We start from the raw sequence: 26,525 nt of genomic DNA on the forward strand, positions 1-26,525 counted from the left end.
ACGCGCCTCTACGGCGTAAAATCGCAAAACAAAAAAATAAAAAAATTTTGCCCCGCGGGGCACTTTAATATCCCCCTCATCAATCCTAGGGGGTCAGGAGTGGTCTACCTTGCCCCCCTTCCTTAATTTCCCCCTTCGTTTTTCACCACATCTTGTCTCTCGATTGTACCGAGAGACAAGATGGCGGCCGCTCCGGACTGTTTAGAATGTTGACAGACACCGGAGAGCCAATCAGCTTCGCTTCGCGAAGTTCCGTTACGCGTCAGGTACGCGAACCGGGGCGCTAACCGGAGCGCTGTCACAGATATATATATTTTTTTAAACGTTAATTTCTCAAAATCCACTGGAGCACATATATTGAGACATAGCAAAGGCACGTCGGGCAAACCATATCTACAATTTTGCCAAGTTTCATGTAAATCTATTCAGCCGTTCGAGCTAAAAGTGAGTCCAACCGCCCTATGGAAAAATGAATGGGAAAAACGCGTTTTGGGACCCCCTTTTTTCTCGGCCCCCCCTTGACGAAACCCCCCCACATTTTCAGGGGCTGCTCAGAAACGAAATGTGCCATTTTCCTGAAACTTTCAGCCAATTCCGTCTACAAACGGCAAAGTTATTAGACATAGAATTTTCAGAAATCCCATAGAGAAAAAATCCTAACTATATATACCCACTGGCTATCGCCAGTAGGTAATATACATATATAAACATATATAATCTGCATATCTATATAAATATAAATGCATGCATACATATACATATATGCATACATATGCATGTTATTTACATGAAAGTTTTAAAAACACTAATAAAAGCAAAGCTAAAAAGCCACCTCATTACAAACAGAATGGCTTTAACTTAAACGAGGGCGAGATCTATTGCATTTTCAATGCTTGTTTACTTTGGTTCTATCAAGAAGGCATTCAGATGTGTCACACATTTGCCATAAATTCTGAATGTTAGCACTCTAGTTGCTCATTAGATCACTGTAGTAAAGCTAGTGCTCACCAGGGAAGTCTGCTGCTAATCATGGTTTGCTGCCATTTTTCCGCATTTTTTATCCCGCAGACTTTCAGTCCGCATACCATTATCCCGCAAGGTCATTGACCTCGCATACCATTATCCCGCATTTTTTCAAAACGCATGTGCATTTATCGCACATGCCTTTACAAAGAATTACGTTTTAAAGGCATGTATGGTAAATGCATTTGCGTTGTGAAAACCACGATGACGAGAGAGGTAAGTGGGTTTGTGTTAATTTTTTCGTGGGTTAGTGATTGTGTAGTGTAGTGTAGTGTTGTGTAGTGTAGTGTTGTGTTAGTGTAGTGTAGAGTTGTGGTGGTTGTTTAGTGTAGGGCCATGCTGGGGGTAGTGTTTTAGGGTTTAGGGTTGTGTTGTAGTGTTTGCGTAGTGTAGGGTCATGCTGGGGGTAGTGTTTTAGGGTTTAGGGTAGTGTTGTAGTGTTTGCGTAGTGTAGGGTCATGCTGGGGGTAGTGTTTTAGGGTTTAGGGTTGTGTTGTAGTGTTTGCGTAGTGTAGGGTCATGCTGGGGCTAGTGTTTTAGGGTTTAGGGTAGTGTTGTAGTGTTTGCGTAGTGTAGGGTCATGCTGGGCGTAGTGTTTTAGGGTTTAGGATAGTGTTGTAGTGTTTGCGTAGTGTAGGGTCATGCTGGGGGTAGTGTTTTAGGGTTTTGGGTAGTGTTGTAGTGTTTGCGTAGTGTAGGGTCATGCTGGGGTGTAGTATTTTAGGGTTTAGGGTAGTGTTGTAGTGTTTGCGTAGTGTAGGGTCATGCTGGGGGTAGTGTTTTAGGGTTTTGGGTAGTGTTGTAGTGTTTGCGTAGTGTAGGGTCATGCTGGGGGTAGTGTTTTAGGGTTTTGGGTAGTGTTGTAGAGTTTGCGTAGTGTAGGGTCATGCTGGGGTGTAGTGTTTTAGGGTTTTGGGTAGTGTTGTAGTGTTTGCGTAGTGTAGGGTCATGCTGGGGGTAGTGTTTTAGGGTTTTGGGTAGTGTTGTAGTGTTTGCATAGTGTAGGGTCATGCTGGGGGTAGTGTTTTAGGGTTTAGGGTAGTGTTGTAGTGTTTGCGTAGTGTAGGGTCATGCTGGGGGTAGTGTTTTAGGGTTTAGGGTAGTGTTGTAGTGTTTGCGTAGTGTTGGGTCATGCTGGGGGTAGTGTTTTAGGGTTTAGGGTAGTGTTGTAGTGTTTGCGTAGTGTAGGGTCATGCTGGGGGTAGTGTTTTAGGGTTTAGGGTAGTGTTGTAGTGTTTGCGTAGTGTAGGGTCATGCTGGGGGTAGTGTTTTAGGGTTTAGGGTTTAGGGTAGTGTTGTAGTGTTTGCGTAGTGTAGGGTCATGCTGGGGTGTAGTGTTTTAGGGTTTTGGGTAGTGTTGTAGTGTTTGCGTAGTGTAGGGTCATGCTGGGGGTAGTGTTTTAGGGTTTAGGGTAGTGTTGTAGTGTTTGTGTAGTGTGGGGTCATGCTGGGGTGTAGTGTTTTAGGGTTTTGGGTAGTGTTGTAGTGTTTGCGTAGTGTAGGGTCATGCTGGGGGTAGTGTTTTAGGGTTTAGGGTAGTGTTGTAGTGTTTGCGTAGTGTAGGGTCATGCTGGGGGTAGTGTTTTAGGGTTTAGGGTTGTGTTGTAGTGTTTGCGTAGTGTAGGGTCATGCTGGGGGTAGTGTTTTAGGGTTTAGGGTTGTGTTGTAGTGTTTGTGTAGTGTAGGGTCATGCTGGGGGTAGTGTTTTAGGGTTTAGGGTAGTGTTGTAGTGTTTGCATAGTGTAGGGTCATGCTGGGGTGTAGTGTTTTAGGGTTTTGGGTAGTGTTGTAGTGTTTGCGTAGTGTAGGGTCATGCTGGGGGTAGTGTTTTAGGGTTTAGGGTAGTGTTGTAGTGTTTGTGTAGTGTAGGGTCATGCTGGGGGTAGTGTTTTAGGGTTTAGGGTAGTGTTGTACTGTTTGTGTAGTGTAGGGTCATGCTGGGGGTAGTGTTTTAGGGTTTAGGGTAGTTTAGTTGTTTAGTGTATGCTAAAGGCATTGTCGTTCTAAAAGTTTTCGTTATTTTAATTTGCGGCCTAATAGTACATGCGGGATTTTTTTTGCGGACTGATGGTATGCGGGATTTCGTCATATATTCGCTAATCATACTTTCTATGGCAAAATGAACCCCCTCATTTTGTTCCTTTTAAATTATATGTTTTAAGAGTTACCACTTTATTCCAATCAAGATGGCTTCAGGTGTGCCATACCTTTGTAATAAGTAGGACTGTTAGCACTCTAGTTGTTCTTTAGAACACTCTGGGACATTCTGTCATTGGGCTATAGTTGGGCTACATCTGGCTGATATTTGGGCTACATTTGTTTTTTTTTGTCTCTGGTGGCCATCTTTGGGCTACATTGGGCTTCATTGGGCTACATTGGGCTACATTGGGCTACATTTGGGCTCCAACATATATATAGCCCAATGTAGCCCAATATATATTTTTGAAAGTTAATTTTCGTAAAAACCACTGGAGCCTATATCTTGAGACATAGCAAAGGCACATCGGGCTACCAGTCCCTACAATTTTGCCAAGTTTGGTGTAAATCCATTCAGCCGTTCAGGCTAAAAGTGAGGCCAACCGCCCTATGGAAAATTGCATGGGAAAAACACGTTTTGGGACCCCCCTTTTTTCTCGGCCCCCCCTTGACGAAACCCCCCCAAATTTTCAGGGGCTGCTCAGAAACAAAATGTTCCATTTTCCTGACAATTTCAGCCAATTCTGTCCTCAAACGCCAAAGTTATTCGACATAGAATTTTCAAAAATCCCATAGGAAAAAAATCCTAACTATATATTACCTACTGGCGGTCGCCAGTAGGTATATATAGTTAGGATTTTTTCTCTATGGGTTTTTTGAAAATTCTATGTCTAATAACTTTGGCGTTTGTGGACGGAATTGGCTGAAATTTTCAGGAAAATGGCACATTTTGTTTCTGAGCAGCCCTTGAAAATTTGGGGGGGGTTCGTCAAGGGGGGGCCGAGAAAAAAGGGGGGTCCCAAAACGTGTTTTTAACATTGAGTTTTCCATAGGGCGGTTGGTCTCACTTTTAGCCCGAACGGCTGAATGGATTTGCACGAAACTTGGCAAAATTGTAGGGACTGGTAGCCCGATGTGCCTTTTGTAGGTCTCAATATATGTGCTCCAGTGGATTTTGAGAAATTAACGTTTAAAAAAAGATATATATCTGTAACAGCGGACCAGGCAGCGCTCCGGTTCGCGTACTTTACGCGCAACGGAGCTTTGTGAAGCGAAGCTGATTGGTTCTCCGGCGTCTGTCAACATTCCAAAAAGTCCGTAGCGGCCGCCATCTTGTCTCTCGGTAGGATCGAGAGACAAGAGGAGGTCAAAACAAAGGGGGAAATAACTATAAGGGGGCATAGTAGATCCTCGCTGACCCCCTATGTTTGATGTGGAGGTTTTAAAAGGGCCCCGCGGGGCAAAAAAAAATAATAATAATAATAATCGAACGGCTGAATGGATTTGCACGAAACTTGGCAAAATATTAGGGACTGGTAGCCCGATGTGCCTTTGCTAGGTCTCAATATATGTGCTCCAGTGGATTTTGAGAAATTAACGTTCAAAAAAAGATATATATCTGTAACAGCGCTCCGCTTCGCGTAACGGAGGTTTGCGAAGCTGATTGGTCATTCTGTCACTGGGCTATAGTTGGGCTACATCTGGCTGATATTTGGGCTACATTTGTTTTTTTGTGTGTCTGGCGGCCATCTTTGGGCTACATTGGGCTACATTGGGCTTCATTGGGCTACATTGGGCTACATTTGGGCTCCAACATATATATATAGGCCAATGTAGCCCAATATATATTTTTCAAAGTTAATTTTCGTAAAAACCACTGGAGCATATATCTTGAGACATAGCAAAGGCACATCGGGCTACCAGTCCCTACAATTTTGCCAAGTTTCGTGGAAATCCATTCAGCCGTTCGAGCTAAAAGTGAGTCCAACCGCCCTATGGAAATGAAGGAAATGAATGGGTAATTTGTAATTAGCAAATAGCTAATCGCAAACTAGGAATGGTAAAGAATCGCTATTTATTCCTTAAAGTTCGCTATTTAGGAAATGCAAAAAACTTTGATGATACATATGGCGGTTCATCTCTAACAAGATAAGAAGCATAGGGATACATTTATGATGACTGGCGCATCACCAGGGATGTGTTAGTCATTCTGTGCCGCTGTTCCGTCACCTATGGTGTGCTGCATTTACAATGCGGCGCATCATGGGGCAAAAACAGCACAGATGCGTGATGTATCTGTGCCGTAAAGGTGGCGCATTGCTGGAGTTGTATCGCAAGTGTGATGAAGCTCCAGCAAGGGTCGGGGGTGCCCCTGTCGCAGGGTTTCTGTTCTCACACAGAACTGTGGACAGAGGATTGGAACCTCGGCGAATTAGGGTGTCCCAAAACTCACGTTAGTAATCAAAAACTCCTTAGCAAGCTAGGTACAGTGTCACATTGGATATAACAAACTCTCAATGTTTAGACAATCCAGAATATGAACTTATAGTACCTCAGGATACGTGGAACTCATGAACAGTCGGTCGTTATATATTTCTTAGAAACCAGAACATGGAGTTAAGAAGAACACATGTGTATTTGAAATGTTTATTTACTAATGCCGTCTTCTCAGGCGTAGTATCTTAGATAATAGAAGTACACATATTATCAGTAGCAAAATTACCAGCATAGTTACTAGTACATAAAAAGCGAATGGTGACAGTATGTTAACATGCAGTAAATGAATAAGAGTTAGCAACACTTATAAGCAGCCGCGGGCCGTGGAGGGAGTTACGGTGGGGCAGGGAGGCGGGGAGGGGGAGGGGCAAGGTAGAGAGGGCTCCACCCTGCTTCTCCCCCTCCCCGCCTCCCTGCCCCACCGTAACTCCCTCCACGGCCCGCGGCTGCTTATATCTCACCCTCCCTAATACACATATTATATTATTTGCTAAGAAGGTCTCTTTGTGTTGGTTTAGGGCGTGCCCATACTTTAGTGTCTTAGATTTGAAGGAATCACATCAGCATACACCAGCTCTCTCTTCATGTGAACCGCATCAACTGTTGTGTATGTGTGTTCGGCAAAGCAATATAAAACTCGCCTCATGCCCAGAATTGGCAGAAGTTGCACTTATGTTATGAGTATGAAGTCGTGGAGATCAGACCTCATAACAATTCTGTATCGTTTTGTTCTTTAAACTTTAGCACTCGCTGTACAGATATAGTTTAACAAGCAAAGCAGATAGTAGAGCAATAACATATTATTCTCATGTAAACCACGATGAACTACTAGGTGGAAAGCTAAAGCAACAACTAAGTGTCGTGTGCAGAAGTTGCAAAAAAGGAAAAATGGCGTTTAAACCGGTAATGAGCCCATGCTAACTTAACACGGTGTAAAGATATCCAGGACCTAGATGACACCTCCCCATGATCCGGAAACGAACTGAATAAGATAATAGAAGTGCCATCTCATGAGAGCAGATTGCAAGTTTATATGTGGACGGTCCGCAAGGTAAAGCATTAAAAACTAGGAAAATTTAATGCTAAAGAAAAATAAAACAGCCAAGTACTTTATCGAGTCTTAAGCCAATAGGCAAGGTAAATAATAAAAACTTGACAAATAAGTCAATGAATTGTCAATGAAATGCTAGTACTCAGCATATCAAACATGAAAAAGGTCTATGACATAACTGTGTATGCAAAATAAGCTGCAACAGCCTCCAATAGGAAGTCACCGTCTTCATCCGAAAACAGTTCAGCCATCCAATTTAAAAGCGGAAAAGAACATACGTGCTCTCCCAGCACCGGATCCTCTATCACCATCAGAGGACAGCTCGGTGGGTTCTCAAGAAAGCTCTGTTCCAAGAAAGACTGTGCTGCCGCCAATAAATTCCAGGGACCAATTAGTCCATGCATCAATGCCACAGCCATAATCCTTTCGCCAGGACAAACCAACTCGTGAGTAATGATAGGAGTCATCAGCTGATTAAAGTCGACGTCAGGAGAAACCGGTCCGCAGAGACACAAATCAATGGCCCAATCGAAATCACAGGTCAGGCAGTGAAATACAGGCTGGACACAGGTGAAGTAGGAGAATCGAAAAGATAATCCATATGCCGTGCTTAATATCGCCAACGGCATTGTGCCATAATATTCTAGCATGCGATTGCGGAACAGTGTCAGCAGCTGCAGGGTGGGAGGTTGCATAGGAGGGACATCCATATTTAAAAATGTAAAAAAGCACAAGAGCGTCCGCTGGTAATGCAAGTAAAAATGCCAATCCACGAACCGGAGTGGAGAAAATGGAATGAAAGCAAGCAGGGATGACTCCAAAGATTTTCTCAAATGAAGTCACGAGACCACTGGTAACAACTTTAAAAAAGTGCGCCAGGGTCTTTGTGGAGGATGCGTTAAAGATAGTCGGAACCATCTTGCTGAAGTTGAAAGGCAAATCTGAATTAAAAGTATTCCTTTTATCGTAACAGTAAGTGAACGGGTTATTTGCTGCAGAAATGTTCTATTTCCTCCCACACATGAACATAGGGAGTTTTCAATCTGGCCACAAATACCAACCTTGGGACAGATTTCAACGGCATGGCAAGAATAAGAGCTCTTTTGTCTCAGAGAGAGGTGGCCTTGAGTTCGGCCCGTGAAACTTTCGTGCTTCACATAGCGAACACCCGTACAGAGGTGCAGACCCTTTTCAATTAACTCAGAACAATCTTCATTATTGAGCATCAAATAACTACCATTTTCCAACAACTTGAACGTGGGGATGATAGCAGGAACTGGCGTGCCTTGCAACACGCAAGCCATATTTGGTCGGTGTTTGTTGCATGAACCGTGTAACTGTATGTGCCTACACATTAGTGAATGATCTGGCGTCTCAGTGCATTCCTCTCCATTCAGATAAACTTCTTGATCATCTTTGAAACATCTGTATGTGTATGGAAGCGACCAGACCTCATGAAGAAAAGCACTACCTAAAGGTTCATAACGACCTATTGGTATATATTTCATACAATTTGAAAACTTATATAAAGCAAAAGGCAGCGTTATTAAACCGTGGATAAGGCACGTTGCCAAAAAACCCGCAATCCTCTGCTGATGATGTCACTGAGCATGTCATGAATGATGTAATATGTGACATCATCAGCAGTGGATTACGGGTAATAGTATCTCTAGTTTACTCCCCTATAGCTGTCTTTCTTTTAACATAAGTGTCTGTTTCCTTCCCTTATACTTACTGTTTTTGGTTCGCTTCTAGTTCGCGTACCGGCGAGCGAACTGGGAAGCGAACTAAGAGAAATAGAGGTTGGCACAGTTCCAAATATTGTACCAATTTTTTAATAACGGGGAGGTAGTTCTGAAAAGAACTTTTTTTTTAATTGTTTTTGTTGTTTTATATTTTTTTTTTTTTTTTTCGGAACATTTTTTTACTTTTTTTGAATTTTTCTGAAGTTTTATATTTTTTTGGGTTTTTCTTGGAGGGGGCAATGAAAACGATTCATTGTAAAGGGCTCAACAGGAGCAACAAAACAAAAAAAGAAGTATTTATTATTTTGGGCGTTTCGTACAAACTTGCATATGATAGTCAATAGCTCTGTTGATCAGAGTGATGCTTTTTTCTCCGTAGGAAATGAATCCATCGCAAAATACGCAGGTGTGTTTTACTTCACCAAATTTCATTTGTATATTTGGCACCATCTCCCTGCCCTCTGGTCCCGTTACTTCCGGTACAACAGATCTTCTGGCCATAATAGGGAGATTATCTAGGTCGTTCCGAAACTGTGCAGCACTGTAGTTGTTAGGATGCCACCTAGTCATATGGCGATGCATTGTGTAGTTTCCGAAACTGTATTTTTTCTCGGTTCCTCTGGACAGTCTATCTTGACATATAAGGCAAGTTACGTATCTTGCATTTACTTTTTTCTGACCTTTGGGAATTTTAAAAAATTGCCAAATGAAGTTTTCTTTCCGGTGAGACGTCCTGGGCTGCTCAGGCAAAAACTGCCTCTCTTCGTGCTCGTCGTCCTGTTCCTCTTCTTCTTCTTCTTGTTGAATTATAACTTGAGCAGGTGGTCCACTCTTCCTTGGATGTGGTGGAGGTGGTGGGGAAGCACCAGCTGAAGCTACTAAAGAAGCCATTGCTCAGTGATCACAAAGGGTCTTTCTCTCACAATGATGAAAGTCAGAGTGAGGAAAGAAGGAGGGATTTTCATCATTTGGGAAAAACAAGAGTTCTCAACCAATCAAAAGTGTTCATTTTAGATTATATGACCTAGTCTTACATCATTAGGAAACCAAAAGTGAAATGAACCAATGAAAAGTGTTATTACCAAGTCACATGACTTGCTGTGTTTACGTTAAGCGCTTTGCAGGGCCTCCCGGTTTGCTTCCAGAAACCTGCGCTTTGCGACTCGCTTCGCGTACCAGTTCGCTAACGTAGCACGTCATATGACGTATCACGCGACAACGTGAAACGTCATGCGGACGGGAGGCGTCACGGTGTTGTTTTCTAACGCGGCACTTGCGGTAAAGAAACGTTTACCGGCTCGCGGTCTATTTCGCGGCATCAAGGTCAGCTAACGGGAAGCTTCCCGATTCGCGAAGCGGGAACGAAGAAAAAAAAATATTAAAAAAAAAAATTATTCATAAACATATAAAATATATTTTTGGATTTAAAGAAGAATACATTTTACAGCTACAGATATTAGCTGTTAAAAAACCAATGAAATTCACAGAAAAAACCATAGGTTATAGACCATATATAGTTAGGAATTAGCATTTACAAAACCTTGAAAATTCACTGAAAAAACCACAGGTTATAGACCATATATAGTTAGGAATTAGCATTTAGAAAACCTTATTTTACTCACACAAAACCATTGAAATTCCATATATAGTTAGTTGCACTAACTATATATCGTGCACCCGCAATCCACTGCTGATGATGTCACATATTACATCATTCATGACATGGTCAGTGACATCACTGATGACATCACTGATGACATCTCAAATGACATCACTGATGACATCACTGATGACATCTCATTTGACATCAATGACCACATCACTGATGATATCATTCATGTGACAATACAATGCATCTCCTCACATTTTAATATAACCTCTGTTTCACCCAGTGTTAAAAAGAGAGTATAATTTTTGAAACCATTGACACACCAATACTAGTTACTACATACGCACTCACTGATTGCTACGTCTACACACACCTTCACTCATTCACCCATACAATCATTCATACATACAATCACTCATCTTTACAACACTATCATATGCACTCATACACCTATACAGACACTCACAGTCTGCCACTCATCCATGGAGTTACTCACACACCTAGTCAGTCCTGTAAAGAATCAATGACACTTCCATTTTCTTGTCTATACAGTTAAACATAGAGCACCTTACATTTTCAAACATATACTAACACATACTTACCTTCTTATACAATCATTGATACAAGTACAGATTGATCTGCACAGAGTCACACACCTCCCAGCTAGCCACACACACACTCAGTCTCCCATACAAATACTTGGGCAATCAATCAATAACCCATATAGTTACTCATATAGCTACTGATCAACACATGCAGCAGTTTACAGAACAACAGACATAATGATGCACAAATTAAGACAGTTTAGTCACTAACCCATGCAGTCAGTGAGACACATTTAATCACTCACTCATACAGTCAGTCATGCACCTACTAAATCCTTCGTCCAGACACTTACACATCCACTCATTCTTCAATATGTAAGACATATTTAAACTTTATAGAAACACACAGTCACTGGATGATGTCATCAGTGATCTCATCAGTGATGTCATTTGAGATGTCATCAGTGATGTCATCAGTGATGTCACTGACCATGTCATGAATGATGTAATATGTGACATCATCAGCAGTGGATTGCGGGTGCACGATATATAGTTAGTGCAACTAACTATATATGGAATTTCAATGGTTTTGTGTGAGTAAAATAAGGTTTTCTAAATGCTAATTCCTAACTATATATGGTCTATAACCTGTGGTTTTTTCAGTGAATTTTCAAGGTTTTGTAAATGCTAATTCCTAACTATATATGGTCTATAACCTATGGTTTTTTCTGTGAATATATATATATATATATATATATATATATATATACATATATATTCACTGAAAAAACCATAGGTTATAGACCATATATAGTTAGGAATTAGCATTTAGAAAACCTTATTTTACTCACACAAAACCATTGAAATTCCATATATAGTTAGGTGCACTAACTATATATCGCGCACCCGCAATCCACTGCTGATGATGTCACATATTACATCATTCATGACATGGTCAGTGACATCACTGATGACATCACTGATGACATCTCAAATGACATCACTGATGACGTCATCTAGTGTCTGTGTGTTTTTGTAAAGTTTAAATACGTTTTACATATTGAAGAATGACTGGATGTATGGAAGACTGAGTGTGTGTGTGGCTGGCTGGGAGGTGTGTGACTCTGTGCATATCAATGTGTACTTGTATCAGTGATTGTATAAGAGAGTAAGTATGTGTTAGTATATGTGTGAAAAGTATGGTGTTCTGTGTTTAACTATAGATGAGGAAATCGAAGTGTGATTGATTCTTCACAGGACTGACTAGGTGTATGAGTGCATATGATAGTGTTCTAATAATAACTGACTGTATGTATGAGTAATTGTATGGGTGAATGAGTGAATGTGTGTGTAGACGTACGAATCAGTGAGTGCGTATGTAGTAACTGGTATTGGTGTGTCATGATGTCATCAGTGATGTCATTTGAGATGTCATCAGTGATGTCATTTCAGATGTCATTAGTGATGTCATCAGTGATGTCACTGAAGTATGGTGTTCTGTGTTTAACTGTATAGATGAAGAAATGGAAGTGTGATTGATTCTTTACAGGACTGACTTGGTGTGTGAGTAACTCCATGGATGAGTGGCAGTGTGTGACTGTCTGCATAGGTGTATGAGTGCATATGATAGTGTTGTAATAATAAGTGACTGTATGTATGAGTTATTGTATGGGTGAATGAGTGAATGTGTGAGTAGACGTAGGAATCAGTGAGTGCGTATGTAGTAACTGGTATTGGTGTGTCATGATGTCATCAGTGATGTCATTTGAGATGTCATCAGTGATGTCATCAGTGATGTCATTTGAGATGTCATCAGTGATGTCATCAGTGATGTCACTGACCATGTCATGAATGATGTAATATGTGACATCATCAGCAGTGGATTGCGGGTGCGCGATATATAGTTAGTGCAACTAACTATATATGGAATTTCAATGGTTTTGTGTGAGTAAAATAAGGTTTTCTAAATGCTAATTCCTAACTATATATGGTCTATAACTTATGGTTTTTTCAGTGAATTTTCAAGGTTTTGTAAATGCTAATTCCTAACTATATATGGTCTATAACCTATGGTTTTTTCAGTGAATTTCATTGGTTTTTTAACAGCTAATATCTGTAGCTGTAAAATGTATTCTTCTTTAAATCCAAAAATATATTTTATATGTTTATGAATAATTTTTTTTTTTAATATTTTTTTTTCTTCGTTCCCGCTTCGCGAATCGGGAAGCTTCCCGTTAGCTGACCTTGATGCCGCGAAATAGACCGCGAGCCGGTAAACGTTTCTTTACCGCAAGTGCCGCCTTAGAAAACAACATCGTGACGCCTCCCGTCCGCATGACGTTTCACGTTGTCGCGTGATACGTCATATGACGTGCTACGTTAGCGAACTGGTACGCGAAGCGAGTCGCAAAGCGCAGGTTTCTGGAAGCAAACCGGGAGGCCCTGCAAAGCGCTTAACGTAAACACAGCAAGTCATGTGACTTGGTAATAACACTTTTCATTGGTTCATTTCACTTTTGGTTTCCTAATGATGTAAGACTAGGTCATATAATCTAAAATGAACACTTTTGATTGGTTGAGAACTCTTGTTTTTCCCAAATGATGAAAATCCCTCCTTCTTTCCTCACTCTGACTTTCATCATTGTGAGAGAAAGACCCTTTGTGATCACTGAGCAATGGCTTCTTTAGTAGCTTCAGCTGGTGCTTCCCCACCACCTCCACCACATCCAAGGAAGAGTGGACCACCTGCTCAAGTTATAATTCAGCAAGAAGAGGAAGAAGAGGAAGACGAGGAAGAGCAGGAAGAGAGGCAGTTTTTGCCTGAGGAACCCAGGACGTCTCACCGGAAAGAAAACTTCATTTGGCAATTTTTTAAAATTGTTCTAATCACAAATGGGAAAGGATCACTTGTCCTGCTTAAACCATTAGGTTTCACAAGTCGAGGAAGTGGTATCTCCCAAATATAACTCTCATACACGTGTCATTCTGATGGTTCTTTCTCAGCGGTATATAGTGGGTACCCGCTATTTTACACGTGCGTGCGTAATCATCGAGTTATTTTTAGTATTGTGCACCCTCCACCAGGAGGTTTTGCCTTTGGTTTAAGGCAGTAGTGATCGTGAATAGTTGGGGAGGGGTTGTGGTGATGAAAAAGACTTAAAAAGTACCGGACAGCCAGACTTGGACAATTTTAATAGGTCTGGATTCGGTCTTGGTTAAAAATTTAATAGTGCACTTTTAGAATTGGTAAGGGATTCAAGTGCATTTCATGTCTAAAAAGAGGTCAACATGTTTCAGCCTTTGGTAGTCAGGAGATCTTAGGCTTTCGTCAGGACCAATGGGGGTGAATAAATGGTGAAAAAAGCAAATTTAGTGAGAAAGAAAAGGTAAATTGACCTGATCCTTCGGGTTTCAAGGTTTCATTGTACCTGAATGGAGAAAAAACACACACACACAAACACACACAACAACAAGTAGGGAGATGGGGTGCGGGAAAAAAACACATATTATGTACAGTGGTTCCTTATAGTTTGTTAGGAACTCGTAAATGGCAATGTAATATCTCATACTCATTTCAGGCGTCAACTCTTCCTTATTCATACTCCGATAGGTCGGGCTAGTATTATATTTAGGTGCCCATAGTTTTAATTAGTACTCTCTCAGTGCGTGGTTTACGGTGAAAACTCTGGGTGTGGTCGGTCCGTGGTGGCTTTCATACCTCATACATACCATACTCACTATCGCATATCATACGTGTGGTTATAAATATATATAAGCATGCTCGTTTTATTTTCAGCATAAGTCTAAAACTCGTCGTTGCGAAGTGCGTGGTGGAAGGCTATCAATGTGTCCCATGCGGAGCGCTAAGGCATACCTTGTAAATGATGAAGAATTACTTCATCGGGGATGAGGGCTTGTCGAGCGAGGATTACTAGGAAGGTATTGGAAAAAAGTAGTTACAAGACGCGAGGCATACTTGCGGTTTTGTTCCCGTGTCGCTGGCGGGATGCGCTACGCGTTACCTGTATTCCTTCTTACTCAGACTCAGCCGCATGTGCTGGCGCTGCCTCTCAGTCACCCGGAACTACCCGGAGGTGCGGTTCCGGGTGGGATTTAACCCAAGGGCAGTGGAAATGGAAGAGTTACTTTCCGCTTAACCTGGTTCTGATCAGATTTCGGGAACTACTTTCTAACTATACCAAATGGTAAATAAATAGTTCTGATCAGATATTAGACGCAAATAATTTTCAATTTATAAGTGGGACGCTCAGAGATGGTCGGATATTGACCTAATTCCGCCACAAAGGTTCTTGGTGAATTCAGAACCTCTATGTTGGTCAAAGATATGCTGTTCATAATATAATTTTCCAATCGAAAAATGGGGGCCTTGTTGAGGCCTTGCTAATGCTTATTCCGAAGTGAGGGCATATTCGGACAGTTCCTTTACTGGGCATAGAGCGGCCAGTATTTTAACAGGCAATCAGATGTTTATTTATACAACCTGAGTCAGTGGCCCGCTGAGTTTGATGGGGCCAAAGATGTTTTCACTGTAGGTACTGTAGTGATGAGACTGTGGTTTATCTGCTAAGTGATAGCCACGGGACAGAATCGTTAAGGCCCTGGGTATCCGTTTTAAGCCTATGGACCCAGCGCTGCTCCTTCTCAAATAATATTCTGGTAGCATTCCTATCTACTGTGTCCAAGCTTTCTAGGATCACCCAGTGTAGGTCATTGGCAGTGTGTTGTTTCTCTTTGTAATGGGCCGACATCTTTGTCGTTGTTCTTTTGCAGTTCACGTTACTCCTGTGCTCACAGAGTCTCTGTTTGGCTTTGCGGCATGTCATCCCGATATATCGCATATCGCAAGGGCATGTGATCATGTATATGATGTGGCTGGTATTGCAATTTGTGTGTTTTTTTAGTTTCCACAGAAAGTTAGGAAGAAGTTGTAGTTCTTTTGTCGGTTCTGTGGTTGCCCACATGACACAGGTCCCACACGGATAATGTCCAGTGATTGGGGGATTGTTCCAGAGCCCCGGGTGTTGTTTTTTCTTTTTTGGAGGTGGTCGTGTGTGGACCAGGAGATCTTTTATATTGCTGCTCCTCTTGTTTGCAAATCTGGGTTTAGACCAGGTTAAGGTGTTGGATGTTATTATCTTCCAATTTCGATTGATAATCTTTTTCACCTGGTTAGTAATAGGACTGTATGTAGTGACACATGTGGTCCTATCATCAGTCTGTTTTGGGTGACTTTCGAGGAGAGATTGTCTGGATTGATTCCTTGCTCTTTTGGCACAGGAGTTGATGATTCTACTTGGGTAATCTCTAACTGTTAGTTTGGCACAGAGATCATCTGCTTGTACTTTGTAGTCTTTTATTGAACTGCAATTTCTCCTCAGTCGTAAAAATTGGCTGTATGGGAGATTTTCTCTCAAGGGGCGGGGGTGGAAACTCTTGAAGGAAAGTAGGCTGTTTTTAGCAGTGGGTTTGAAATAGGTTCTAGTCTTGAGGGTATTCTCTTCAGCAAATATGGTTATGTCTAAGAAGTCAAGACTATGGGCATCAGATGTGTAGGTGAAGTTGAGGCATTCATCTTGGGTGTTCAGCCATCTGTGAAAGTTCAGAAGGGATTCGCTGTCTCCTTCCCAAATTAGCAGAATGTCGTCAATATACCTTTTCCAAAAGAGTATATGACGAATGTAAGGGTTATGTGCATTGTGGACGTAAGTCTGTTCGAAAGTGCTTACGTAGAGCCCCGCCACGCTGGGGGCAAAGACACTCCCCATCGATGTCCCATGTTGCTGGAGATAGAGGGTGTCCTTATATTGAAAAAAGTTTTCCATCAGGGCCATTCTGCAGCACTCCAGTACAAAATGTCTTGGAGTTCGATGGTGCCAATCACTGTTGAACAGGATTGTTTCTAGAGTCTCCAAAGTCTTCTGTTGTGGTAAGCTGGTATAGAGACTCTCAACGTCTAAACCTACTAGAAGCATATTGGTCGTAGAGTACTCGAAATTCTCTAATTTGTTAATGAGGTCTCGTGTGTCTTTCAAGTAGGTAGGTGTGCTTTGGACCAGTGGTCTTAGATATTGGTCTGCAAATTGAGACAATGGTTCCAAAATGGACTTAATCCCTGAAACAATTGGTCTTCCCGGGGGGGGCACTCTGTTTTTGTGTGTCTTAGGGAGAGAATAGAAATATGGTATAACTGGTTCTGTTGTTCTCAGATAGTCCGCTTCTTTTTTAGATATCCAGTTATTGCATTCTGCTTCTTCAACCATTAAGGCTATTGTTCTCTGGAGACGTGGTGTTGGGTCAGTCGTGATGGCTGAACACCCAAGATGAATGCCTCAACTTCACCTACACATCTGATGCCCATAGTCTTGACTTCTTAGACATAACCATATTTGCTGAAGAGAATACCCTCAAGACTAGAACCTATTTCAAACCCACTGCTAAAAACAGCCTACTTTCCTTCAAGAGTTTCCACCCCCGCCCCTTGAGAGAAAATCTCCCATACAGCCAATTTTTACGACTGAGGAGAAATTGCAGTTCAATAAAAGACTACAAAGTACAAGCAGATGATCTCTGTGCCAAACTAACAGTTAGAGATTACCCAAGTAGAATCATCAACTCCTGTGCCAAAAGAGCAAGGAATCAATCCAGACAATCTCTCCTCGAAAGTCACCCAAAACAGACTGATGATAGGACCACATGTGTCACTACATACAGTCCTATTACTAACCAGGTGAAAAAGATTATCAATCGAAATTGGAAGATAATAACATCCAACACCTTAACCTGGTCTAAACCCAGATTTGCAAACAAGAGGAGCAGCAATATAAAAGATCTCCTGGTCCACACACGACCACCTCCAAAAAAGAAAAAACAACATCCGGGGCTCTGGAACAATCCCCCAATCACTGGACATTATCCGTGTGGGACCTGTGTCATGTGTGCAACCACAGAACCGACAAAAGAACTACAACTTCTTCCTAACTTTCTGTGGAAACTAAAAAAACACACAAATTGCAATACCAGCCACATCATATACATGATCACATGCCCTTGCGATATGCGATATATCGGGATGACATGCCGCAAAGCCAAACAGAGACTCTGTGAGCACAGGAGTAACGTGAACTGCAAAAGAACAACGACAAAGATGTCGGCCCATTACAAAGAGAAACAACACACTGCCAATGACCTACACTGGGTGATCCTAGAAAGCTTGGACACAGTAGATAGGAATGCTACCAGAATATTATTTGAGAAGGAGCAGCGCTGGGTCCATAGGCTTAAAACGGATACCCAGGGCCTTAACGATTCTGTCCCGTGGCTATCACTTAGCAGATAAACCACAGTCTCATCACTACAGTACCTACAGTGAAAACATCTTTGGCCCCATCAAACTCAGCGGGCCACTGACTCAGGTTGTATAAATAAACATCTGATTGCCTGTTAAAATACTGGCCGCTCTATGCCCAGTAAAGGAACTGTCCGAATATGCCCTCACTTCGGAATAAGCATTAGCAAGGCCTCAACAAGGCCCCCATTTTTCGATTGGAAAATTATATTATGAACAGCATATCTTTGACCAACATAGAGGTTCTGAATTCACCAAGAACCTTTGTGGCGGAATTAGGTCAATATCCGACCATCTCTGAGCGTCCCACTTATAAATTGAAAATTATTTGCGTCTAATATCTGATCAGAACTATTTATTTACCATTTGGTATAGTTAGAAAGTAGTTCCCGAAATCTGATCAGAACCAGGTTAAGCGGAAAGTAACTCTTCCATTTCCACTGCCCTTGGGTTAAATCCCACCCGGAACCGCACCTCCGGGTAGTTCCGGGTGACTGAGAGGCAGCGCCAGCACATGCGGCTGAGTCTGAGTAAGAAGGAATACAGGTAACGCGTAGCGCATCCCGCCAGCGACACGGGAACAAAACCGCAAGTATGCCTCGCGTCTTGTAACTACTTTTTTCCAATACCTTCCTAGTAATCCTCGCTCGACAAGCCCTCATCCCCGATGAAGTAATTCTTCATCATTTACAAGGTATGCCTTAGCGCTCCGCATGGGACACATTGATAGCCTTCCACCACGCACTTCGCAACGACGAGTTTTAGACTTATGCTGAAAATAAAACGAGCATGCTTATATATATTTATAACCACACGTATGATATGCGATAGTGAGTATGGTATGTATGAGGTATGAAAGCCACCACGGACCGACCACACCCAGAGTTTTCACCGTAAACCACGCACTGAGAGAGTACTAATTAAAACTATGGGCACCTAAATATAATACTAGCCCGACCTATCGGAGTATGAATAAGGAAGAGTTGACGCCTGAAATGAGTATGAGATATTACATTGCCATTTACGAGTTCCTAACAAACTATAAGGAACCACTGTACATAATATGTGTTTTTTTCCCGCACCCCATCTCCCTACTTGTTGTTGTGTGTGTTTGTGTGTGTGTGTTTTTTCTCCATTCAGGTACAATGAAACCTTGAAACCCGAAGGATCAGGTCAATTTACCTTTTCTTTCTCACTAAATTTGCTTTTTTCACCATTTATTCACCCCCATTGGTCCTGACGAAAGCCTAAGATCTCCTGACTACCAAAGGCTGAAACATGTTGACCTCTTTTTAGACATGAAATGCACTTGAATCCCTTACCAATTCTAAAAGTGCACTATTAAATTTTTAACCAAGACCGAATCCAGACCTATTAAAATTGTCCAAGTCTGGCTGTCCGGTACTTTTTAAGTCTTTTTCATCACCACAACCCCTCCCCAACTATTCACGATCACTACTGCCTTAAACCAAAGGCAAAACCTCCTGGTGGAGGGTGCACAATACTAAAAATAACTCGATGATTACGCACGCACGTGTAAAATAGCGGGTACCCACTATATACCGCTGAGAAAGAACCATCAGAATGACACGTGTATGAGAGTTATATTTGGGAGATACCACTTCCTCGACTTGTGAAACCTAATGGTTTAAGCAGGACAAGTGATCCTTTCCCATTTGTGATTAGAACAGTTAACTACGGAGACTGAAAGGATCTTCTCTCTACCTCCCCACCCTCTTGATGATACACAATTTTTTAAAATTCCCAAAGGTCAGAAAAAAGTAAATGCAAGATACGTAACTTGCCTTATATGTCAAGATAGACTGTCCAGAGGAACCGAGAAAAAATACAGTTTAGGAAACTACACAATGCATCGCAATATGACTAGGTGGCATCCTAACAACTACAGTGCTGCACAGTTTCGGAACGACCTAGATAATCTCCCTATTATGGCCAGAAGATCTGTTGTACCGGAAGTAACGGGACCAGAGGGCAGGGAGATGGTGCCAAATATACAAATGAGATTTGGTGAAGTAAAACACATCTGCGTATTTTGCGATGGATTCATTTGCTACGGAGAAAGAAGCATCACTCTGATCAACAGAGCTATTGACTATCATATGCAAGTTTGTACGAAACGCCCAAAATAATAAATACTTTTTTTTTGTTTTGTTGCTCCTGTTGAGCCCTTTACAATGAATCGTTTTCATTGCCCCCTCCAAGAAAAACCTCAAAAAATATAAAACTGTTCAGAAAAATTCAAAAAAAGTAAAAAAATGTTCTGAAAAATAATAAAAAAAATATAAAACAACAAAAACAATTAAAAAAAAGTTCTTTTCAGAACTACCTCCCCGTTATTAAAAAATTGGTACAATATTTGGAACTGTGCCAACCTCTATTTCTCTTAGTTCGCTTCCCAGTTCGCTCGCCGGTACGCGAACCGGAAGCGAACCAAAAACAGTAAGTATAAGGGAAGGAAACAGACACTTATGTTAAAAGAAAGACAGCTATAGGGGAGTAAACTAGAGATACTATTACCCGTAATCCACTGCTGATGATGTCACATATTACATCATTCATGACATGCTCAGTGACATCATCAGCAGAGGATTGCGGGGTTTTTGGCAACGTGCCTTATCCACGGTTTAATAACGCTGCCTTTTGCTTTATATAAGTTTTCAAATTGTATGAAATATATACCAATAGGTCGTTATGAACCTTTAGGTAGTGCTTTTCTTCATGAGGTCTGGTCGCTTCCATACACATACAGATGTTTCAAAGATGATCAAGAAGTTTATCTGAATGGAGAGGAATGCACTGAGACGCCAGATCATTCACTAATGTGTAGGCACATACAGTTACACGGTTCATGCAACAAACACCGACCAAATATGGCTTGCGTGTTGCAAGGCACGCCAGTTCCTGCTATCATCCCCACGTTCAAGTTGTTGGAAAATGGTAGTTATTTGATGCTCAATAATGAAGATTGTTCTGAGTTAATTAAAAGTATTCCTTTTATCGTAACAGTAAGTGAACGGGTTATTTGCTGCAGAAATGTTCTATTTTCTCCCACACATGAACATAGGGAGTTTTCAATCTGGCCACAAATACCAACCTTGGGAGAGATTTCAACGGCATGGCAAGAATAAGAGCTCTTTTGTCTCAGAGAGAGGTGGCCTTGAGTTCGGCCCGTGAAACTTTCGTGCTTCACATAGCGAACACCCGTACAGAGGTGCAGACCCTTTTCAATTCAGATTTGCCTTTCAATTTCAGCAAGATGGTTCGGACTATCTTTAACGCATCCTCCACAAAGGCCCTGGCGCACTTTTTTAAAGTTGTTACCAGTGGTCTCGTGACTTCATTTGAGAAAATCTTTGGAGTCATCCCTGCTTTCTTTCATTCTATTTTCTCCACTCTGCTTCGTGGATTGGCATTTGTACTTGCATTACCAGCGGACGCTCTTGTGCTTTTTTACATTTTTAAATATGGATGTCCCTCCTATGCAACCTCCCACCCTGCAGCTGCTGACACTGTTCCGCAATCGCATGCTAGAATATTATGGCACAATGCCGTTGGCGATATTAAGCACGGCATATGGATTATCTTTTCGATTCTCCTACTTCACCTGTGTCCAGCCTGTATTTCACTGCCTGACCTGTGATTTCGATTGGGCCATTGATTTGTGTCTCTGCGGACCGGTTTCTCCTGACGTCGACTTTAATCAGCTGATGACTCCTATCATTACTCACGAGTTGGTTTGTCCTGGCGAAAGGATTATGGCTGTGGCATTGATGCATGGACTAATTGGTCCCTGGAATTTATTGGCGGCAGCACAGTCTTTCTTGGAACAGAGCTTTCTTGAAAACCCACCGAGCTGTCCTCTGATGGTGATAGAGGATCCGGTGCTGGGAGAGCACGTATGTTCTTTTCCGCTTTTAAATTGGATGGCTGAACTGTTTTCGGATGAAGACGGTGACTTCCTATTGGAGGCTGTTGCAGCTTATTTTGCATACACAGTTATGTCATAGACCTTTTTCATGTTTGATATGCTGAGTACTAGCATTTCATTGACAATTCATTGACTTATTTGTCAAGTTTTTATTATTTACCTTGCCTATTGGCTTAAGACTCGATAAAGTACTTGGCTGTTTTATTTTTCTTTAGCATTAAATTTTCCTAGTTTTTAATGCTTTACCTTGCGGACCGTCCACATATAAACTTGCAATCTGCTCTCATGATATGGCACTTCTATTATCTTATTCAGTTCGTTTCCGGATCATGGGGAGGTGTCATCTAGGTCCTGGATATCTTTGCACCGTGTTAAGTTAGCATGGGCTCATTACCGGTTTAAACGCCATTTTTCCTTTTTTGCAACTTCTGCACACGACACTTAGTTGTTGCTTTAGCTTTCCACCTAGTAGTTCATCGTGGTTTACATGAGAATAATATGTTATTGCTCTACTATCTGCTTTGCTTGTTAAACTATATCTGTACAGCGAGTGCTAAAGTTTCAAGAACAACACGATACAGAATTGTTATGAGGTCTGATCTCCACGACTTCATACTCATAACATAAGTGCAACTTCTGCCAATTCTGGGCATGAGGCGGGTTTTATATTGCTTTGCCGAACACACATACACAACAGTTGATGCGGTTCACATGAAGAGAGAGCTGGTGTATGCTGATGTGATTCCTTCAAATCTAAGACACTAAAGTATGGGCACGCCCTAAACCAACACAAAGAGACCTTCTTAGCAAATAATATAATATGTGTATTAGGGAGGGTGAGATATAAGCAGCCGCGGGCCGTGGAGGGAGTTACGGTGAGGCAGGGAGGCGGGGAGGGGGAGAAGCAGGGTGGAGCCCTCTCTACCCTGCCCCTCCCCCTCCCCGCCTCCCTGCCCCACCGTAACTCCCTCCACGGCCCGCGGCTGCTTATAAGTGTTGCTAACTCTTATTCATTTACAGCATGTTAACATACTGTCACCATTCGCTTTTTATGTACTAGTAACTATGCTGGTAATTTTGCTACTGATAATATGTGTACTTGTATTCTCCACCCTGCTTCTCCCCCTCCCCGCCTCCCTGCCTCACCGTAACTCCCTCCACGGCCCGCGGCTGCTTATAAGTGTTGCTAACTCTTATTCATTTACAGCATGTTAACATACTATCACCATTCGCTTTTTATGTACTAGTAACTATGCTGGTAATTTTGCTACTGATAATATGTGTACTTGTATTATCTAAGATATTACGCCTGAGAAGACGGCATTAGTAAATAAACATTTCAAATACACATGTGTTCTTCTTAACTCCATGTTCTGGTTTCTAAGAAATATATAACGACCGACTGTTCATGAGTTCCACGTATCCTGAGGTACTATAAGTTCATATTCTGGATTGTCTAAACATTGAGAGTTTGTTATATCCAATGTGACACTGTACCTAGCTTGCTAAGGAGTTTTTGATTACTAACGTGAGTTTTGGGACACCCTAATTCGCCGAGGTTCCAATCCTCTGTCCACAGTTCTGTGTGAGAACAGAAACCCTGCGACAGGGGCACCCCCGACCCTTGCTGGAGCTTCATCACACTTGCGATACAACTCCAGCAATGCGCCACCTTTACGGCACAGATACATCACGCATCTGTGCTGTTTTTGCCCCATGATGCGCCGCATTGTAAATGCAGCACACCATAGGTGACGGAACAGCGGCACAGAATGACTAACACATCCCTGGTGATGCGCCAGTCATCATAAATGTATCCCTATGCTTCTTATCTTGTTAGAGATGAACCGCCATATGTATCATCAAAGTTTTTTGCATTTCCTAAATAGCGAACTTTAAGGAATAAATAGCGATTCTTTACCATTCCTAGTTTGCGATTAGCTATTTGCTAATTACAAATTACCCATTCATTTCCTTCATTTCCATAGGGCGGTTGGACTCACTTTTAGCTCGAACGGCTGAATGGATTTCCACGAAACTTGGCAAAATTGTAGGGACTGGTAGCCCGATGTGCCTTTGCTATGTCTCAAGATATATGCTCCAGTGGTTTTTACGAAAATTAACTTTGAAAAATATATATTGGGCTACATTGGCCTATATATATGTTGGAGCCCAAATGTAGCCCAATGTAGCCCAATGAAGCCCAATGTAGCCCAATGTAGCCCAAAGATGGCCGCCAGACACACAAAAAAACAAATGTAGCCCAAATATCAGCCAGATGTAGCCCAACTATAGCCCAGTGACAGAATGACCAATCAGCTTCGCAAACCTCCGTTACGCGAAGCGGAGCGCTGTTACAGATATATATCTTTTTTTTAACGTTAATTTCTCAAAATCCACTGGAGCACATATATTGAGACCTAGCAAAGGCACATCGGGCTACCAGTCCCTAATATTTTGCCAAGTTTCGTGCAAATCCATTCAGCCGTTCGATTATTATTATTATTATTTTTTTTGCCCCGCGGGGCCCTTTTAAAACCTCCACATCAAACCTAGGGGGTCAGCGAGGATCTACTATGCCCCCTTATGGTTATTTCCCCCTTTGTTTTGGCCTCCTCTTGTCTCTCGATCCTACCGAGAGACAAGATGGTGGCCGCTACGGACTTTTTGGAATGTTGACAGACGCCAGAGAACCAATCAGCTTCGCTTCACAAAGCTCCGTTGCGCGAAAAGTACGCGTCCTGGGACGCTGCCCGGTCCGCTGTTACAGATATATATCTTTTTTTAAACGTTAATTTCTCAAAATCCACTGTAGCACATATATTGAGACCTACAAAAGGCACATCGGGCTACCAGTCCCTACAATTTTGCCAAGTTTCGTGCAAATCCATTCAGCCGTTCGGGCTAAAAGTGAGGCCAACCGCCCTATGGAAAACTCAATGTTAAAAACACGTTTTGGGACCCCCCTTTTTTCTCGGCCCCCCCTTGACGAACCCCCCCCCAAATTTTCAAGGGCTGCTCAGAAACAAAATGTGCCATTTTCCTGAAAATTTCAGCCAATTCCGTCCACAAACGCCAAAGTTATTAGACATAGAATTTTCAAAAATCCCATAGAGAAAAAATCCTAACTATATATACCTACTGGCGACCGCCAGTAGGTAATATATATATATATATATATATATATATATACATACACACAAACACACCCACACAAGCGCCCACACACACACACACACACACACACATAAGCAATACCCTTTCAGGCATTAGGTGGAAAGCAGCTTCTGTATACAGCACCCTCAACACCAACGACTCTCTAAATTTGCTCACCTCATATGTCTGCTTTTCTATCAACAAAGTCTTTAAGCATAGGATTAGCAAAGAACCATCCACGCTGAGAGAGAATGTAAATTCAATTTAGCGAGTCCTAATAGCGATTTTTACCGAATCGCTGTTAGGATTTGAAAAATTGAATGTAGGTAGGAATCGCAAAAATATTTGCGATTCCTTAATATTCCTTAATTGCAAATTGCTAATTGAGATTCGCAATCAAGGAATACCATCCCATTCATTCCTATGGGCCAAAAGGCCCAAAGGGATGAATAGGATTTGCGCCCGCAATTTGCGAGTAACCAAGAGGCAATCGCAAAATCCGGGTGCAATTTCAAGGGGGCAAGAGTTCCAAAAGGACACTCTGTTGCACCCCTGAAATGTGCATGTGTGCACTAGCGGCACACATACATGCCCTAAGGGCATGAATGTGTGCCACATGGCACTTTTAAAATATCAAAATAAAGTTTTTTTAAAGGAAATCGCTAGTTATCACCAACTTGAAGTTGGTGGTAATTAGTGATTCATTAGGGCTAAAGTGCACTTTCTTTTGTGCTACTTACATTGCATTTAAGGAATCGCAATTTGCGATTCCTTAAATGCAATTGCAAAATAAGGAATCACAATTTTTGCGATTCCTTATTTTACGAGTAGGTTTAATCTTACCTACATTGCTCAAAGCCAAATTGCGATCGCAATGGCTGAAATTCTGTGAATTTTGGCGTTTGCGGACGCTATTTGGCTTCCTACATCTGGCTCAAAGTCTTTTGCCATTTCTACAGCAAAGTTTTTAAGCATTGGATTGGCACAGCGCTTTCCAGGCCAAGCTGTAAAATGACAAAAGCCATTTACCACTCCAGGCACAGCATTACAGATTTGAATTGGTAAAAATAGAAAAAAATGGAGTGTGGGCTCCCACGTGCCTTTTGAACTGGGCCATGTTTTTAAAAATATGTGGGGGTTAATTACAATGAAATTGGGGGACCTCGCAAACCGCCATGCCCCGGGGACCATCACCTCTCCGGGGGTTTCATTTTTGATTTGAGGCCTCATGGACCCACCCAGGCCCCAGGAACCACCACCTCCCCGGGCCAAAGTCTATTTTAAGAAATGGGAGAGTGGCCGAGTGCCCCCTCCCAGGCTATTCTCGGCCCCAGGGGCCGGCACTTAAGGAAGAAGGGGGGGCATACTGCCCCTTCTTCTCAAGCAATACATGGCCCTGGCAACCGCCACCTCGCAGGGCCGGCTTCTGCTATGTCCCTGGGTACCCACCCCAGGAGATAGCTGTTTGCCCAGGCCCTGGCAGAAGCAAAACCGCTCCAGCCAAGCCATAGCAAACTGTGCTTCATTTTGAGCAAGCAAAAGCATTTTGCTCTCGCTTGCTCAAATTGGAGCACCATTGCATTTACACACAGGGAACGGTATGTTGCC

General features: G+C 42.1%; 1 protein-coding gene across 1 annotated transcript in view; it reads right to left on the reverse strand.

The window, feature by feature from the left end:
• Positions 1 to 26,525, reverse strand: part of LOC144769955 (uncharacterized) — a 175,682-nt gene that overhangs the window by 81,447 nt on the left and 67,710 nt on the right. The window contains exon 2 of the mRNA XM_078654153.1: positions 15,423 to 16,806. Within this exon, the coding sequence (XP_078510279.1) occupies positions 15,423 to 16,727 (1,305 nt within the window). The 5' untranslated portion in view covers positions 16,728 to 16,806. The remainder of the gene's footprint in view (positions 1 to 15,422; positions 16,807 to 26,525) is intronic.

The sequence above is a fragment of the Lissotriton helveticus genome, chromosome 7, assembly GCF_964261635.1.
Source record: "Lissotriton helveticus chromosome 7, aLisHel1.1, whole genome shotgun sequence".
NCBI classification, from domain to species: Eukaryota; Metazoa; Chordata; class Amphibia; order Caudata; family Salamandridae; genus Lissotriton; species Lissotriton helveticus.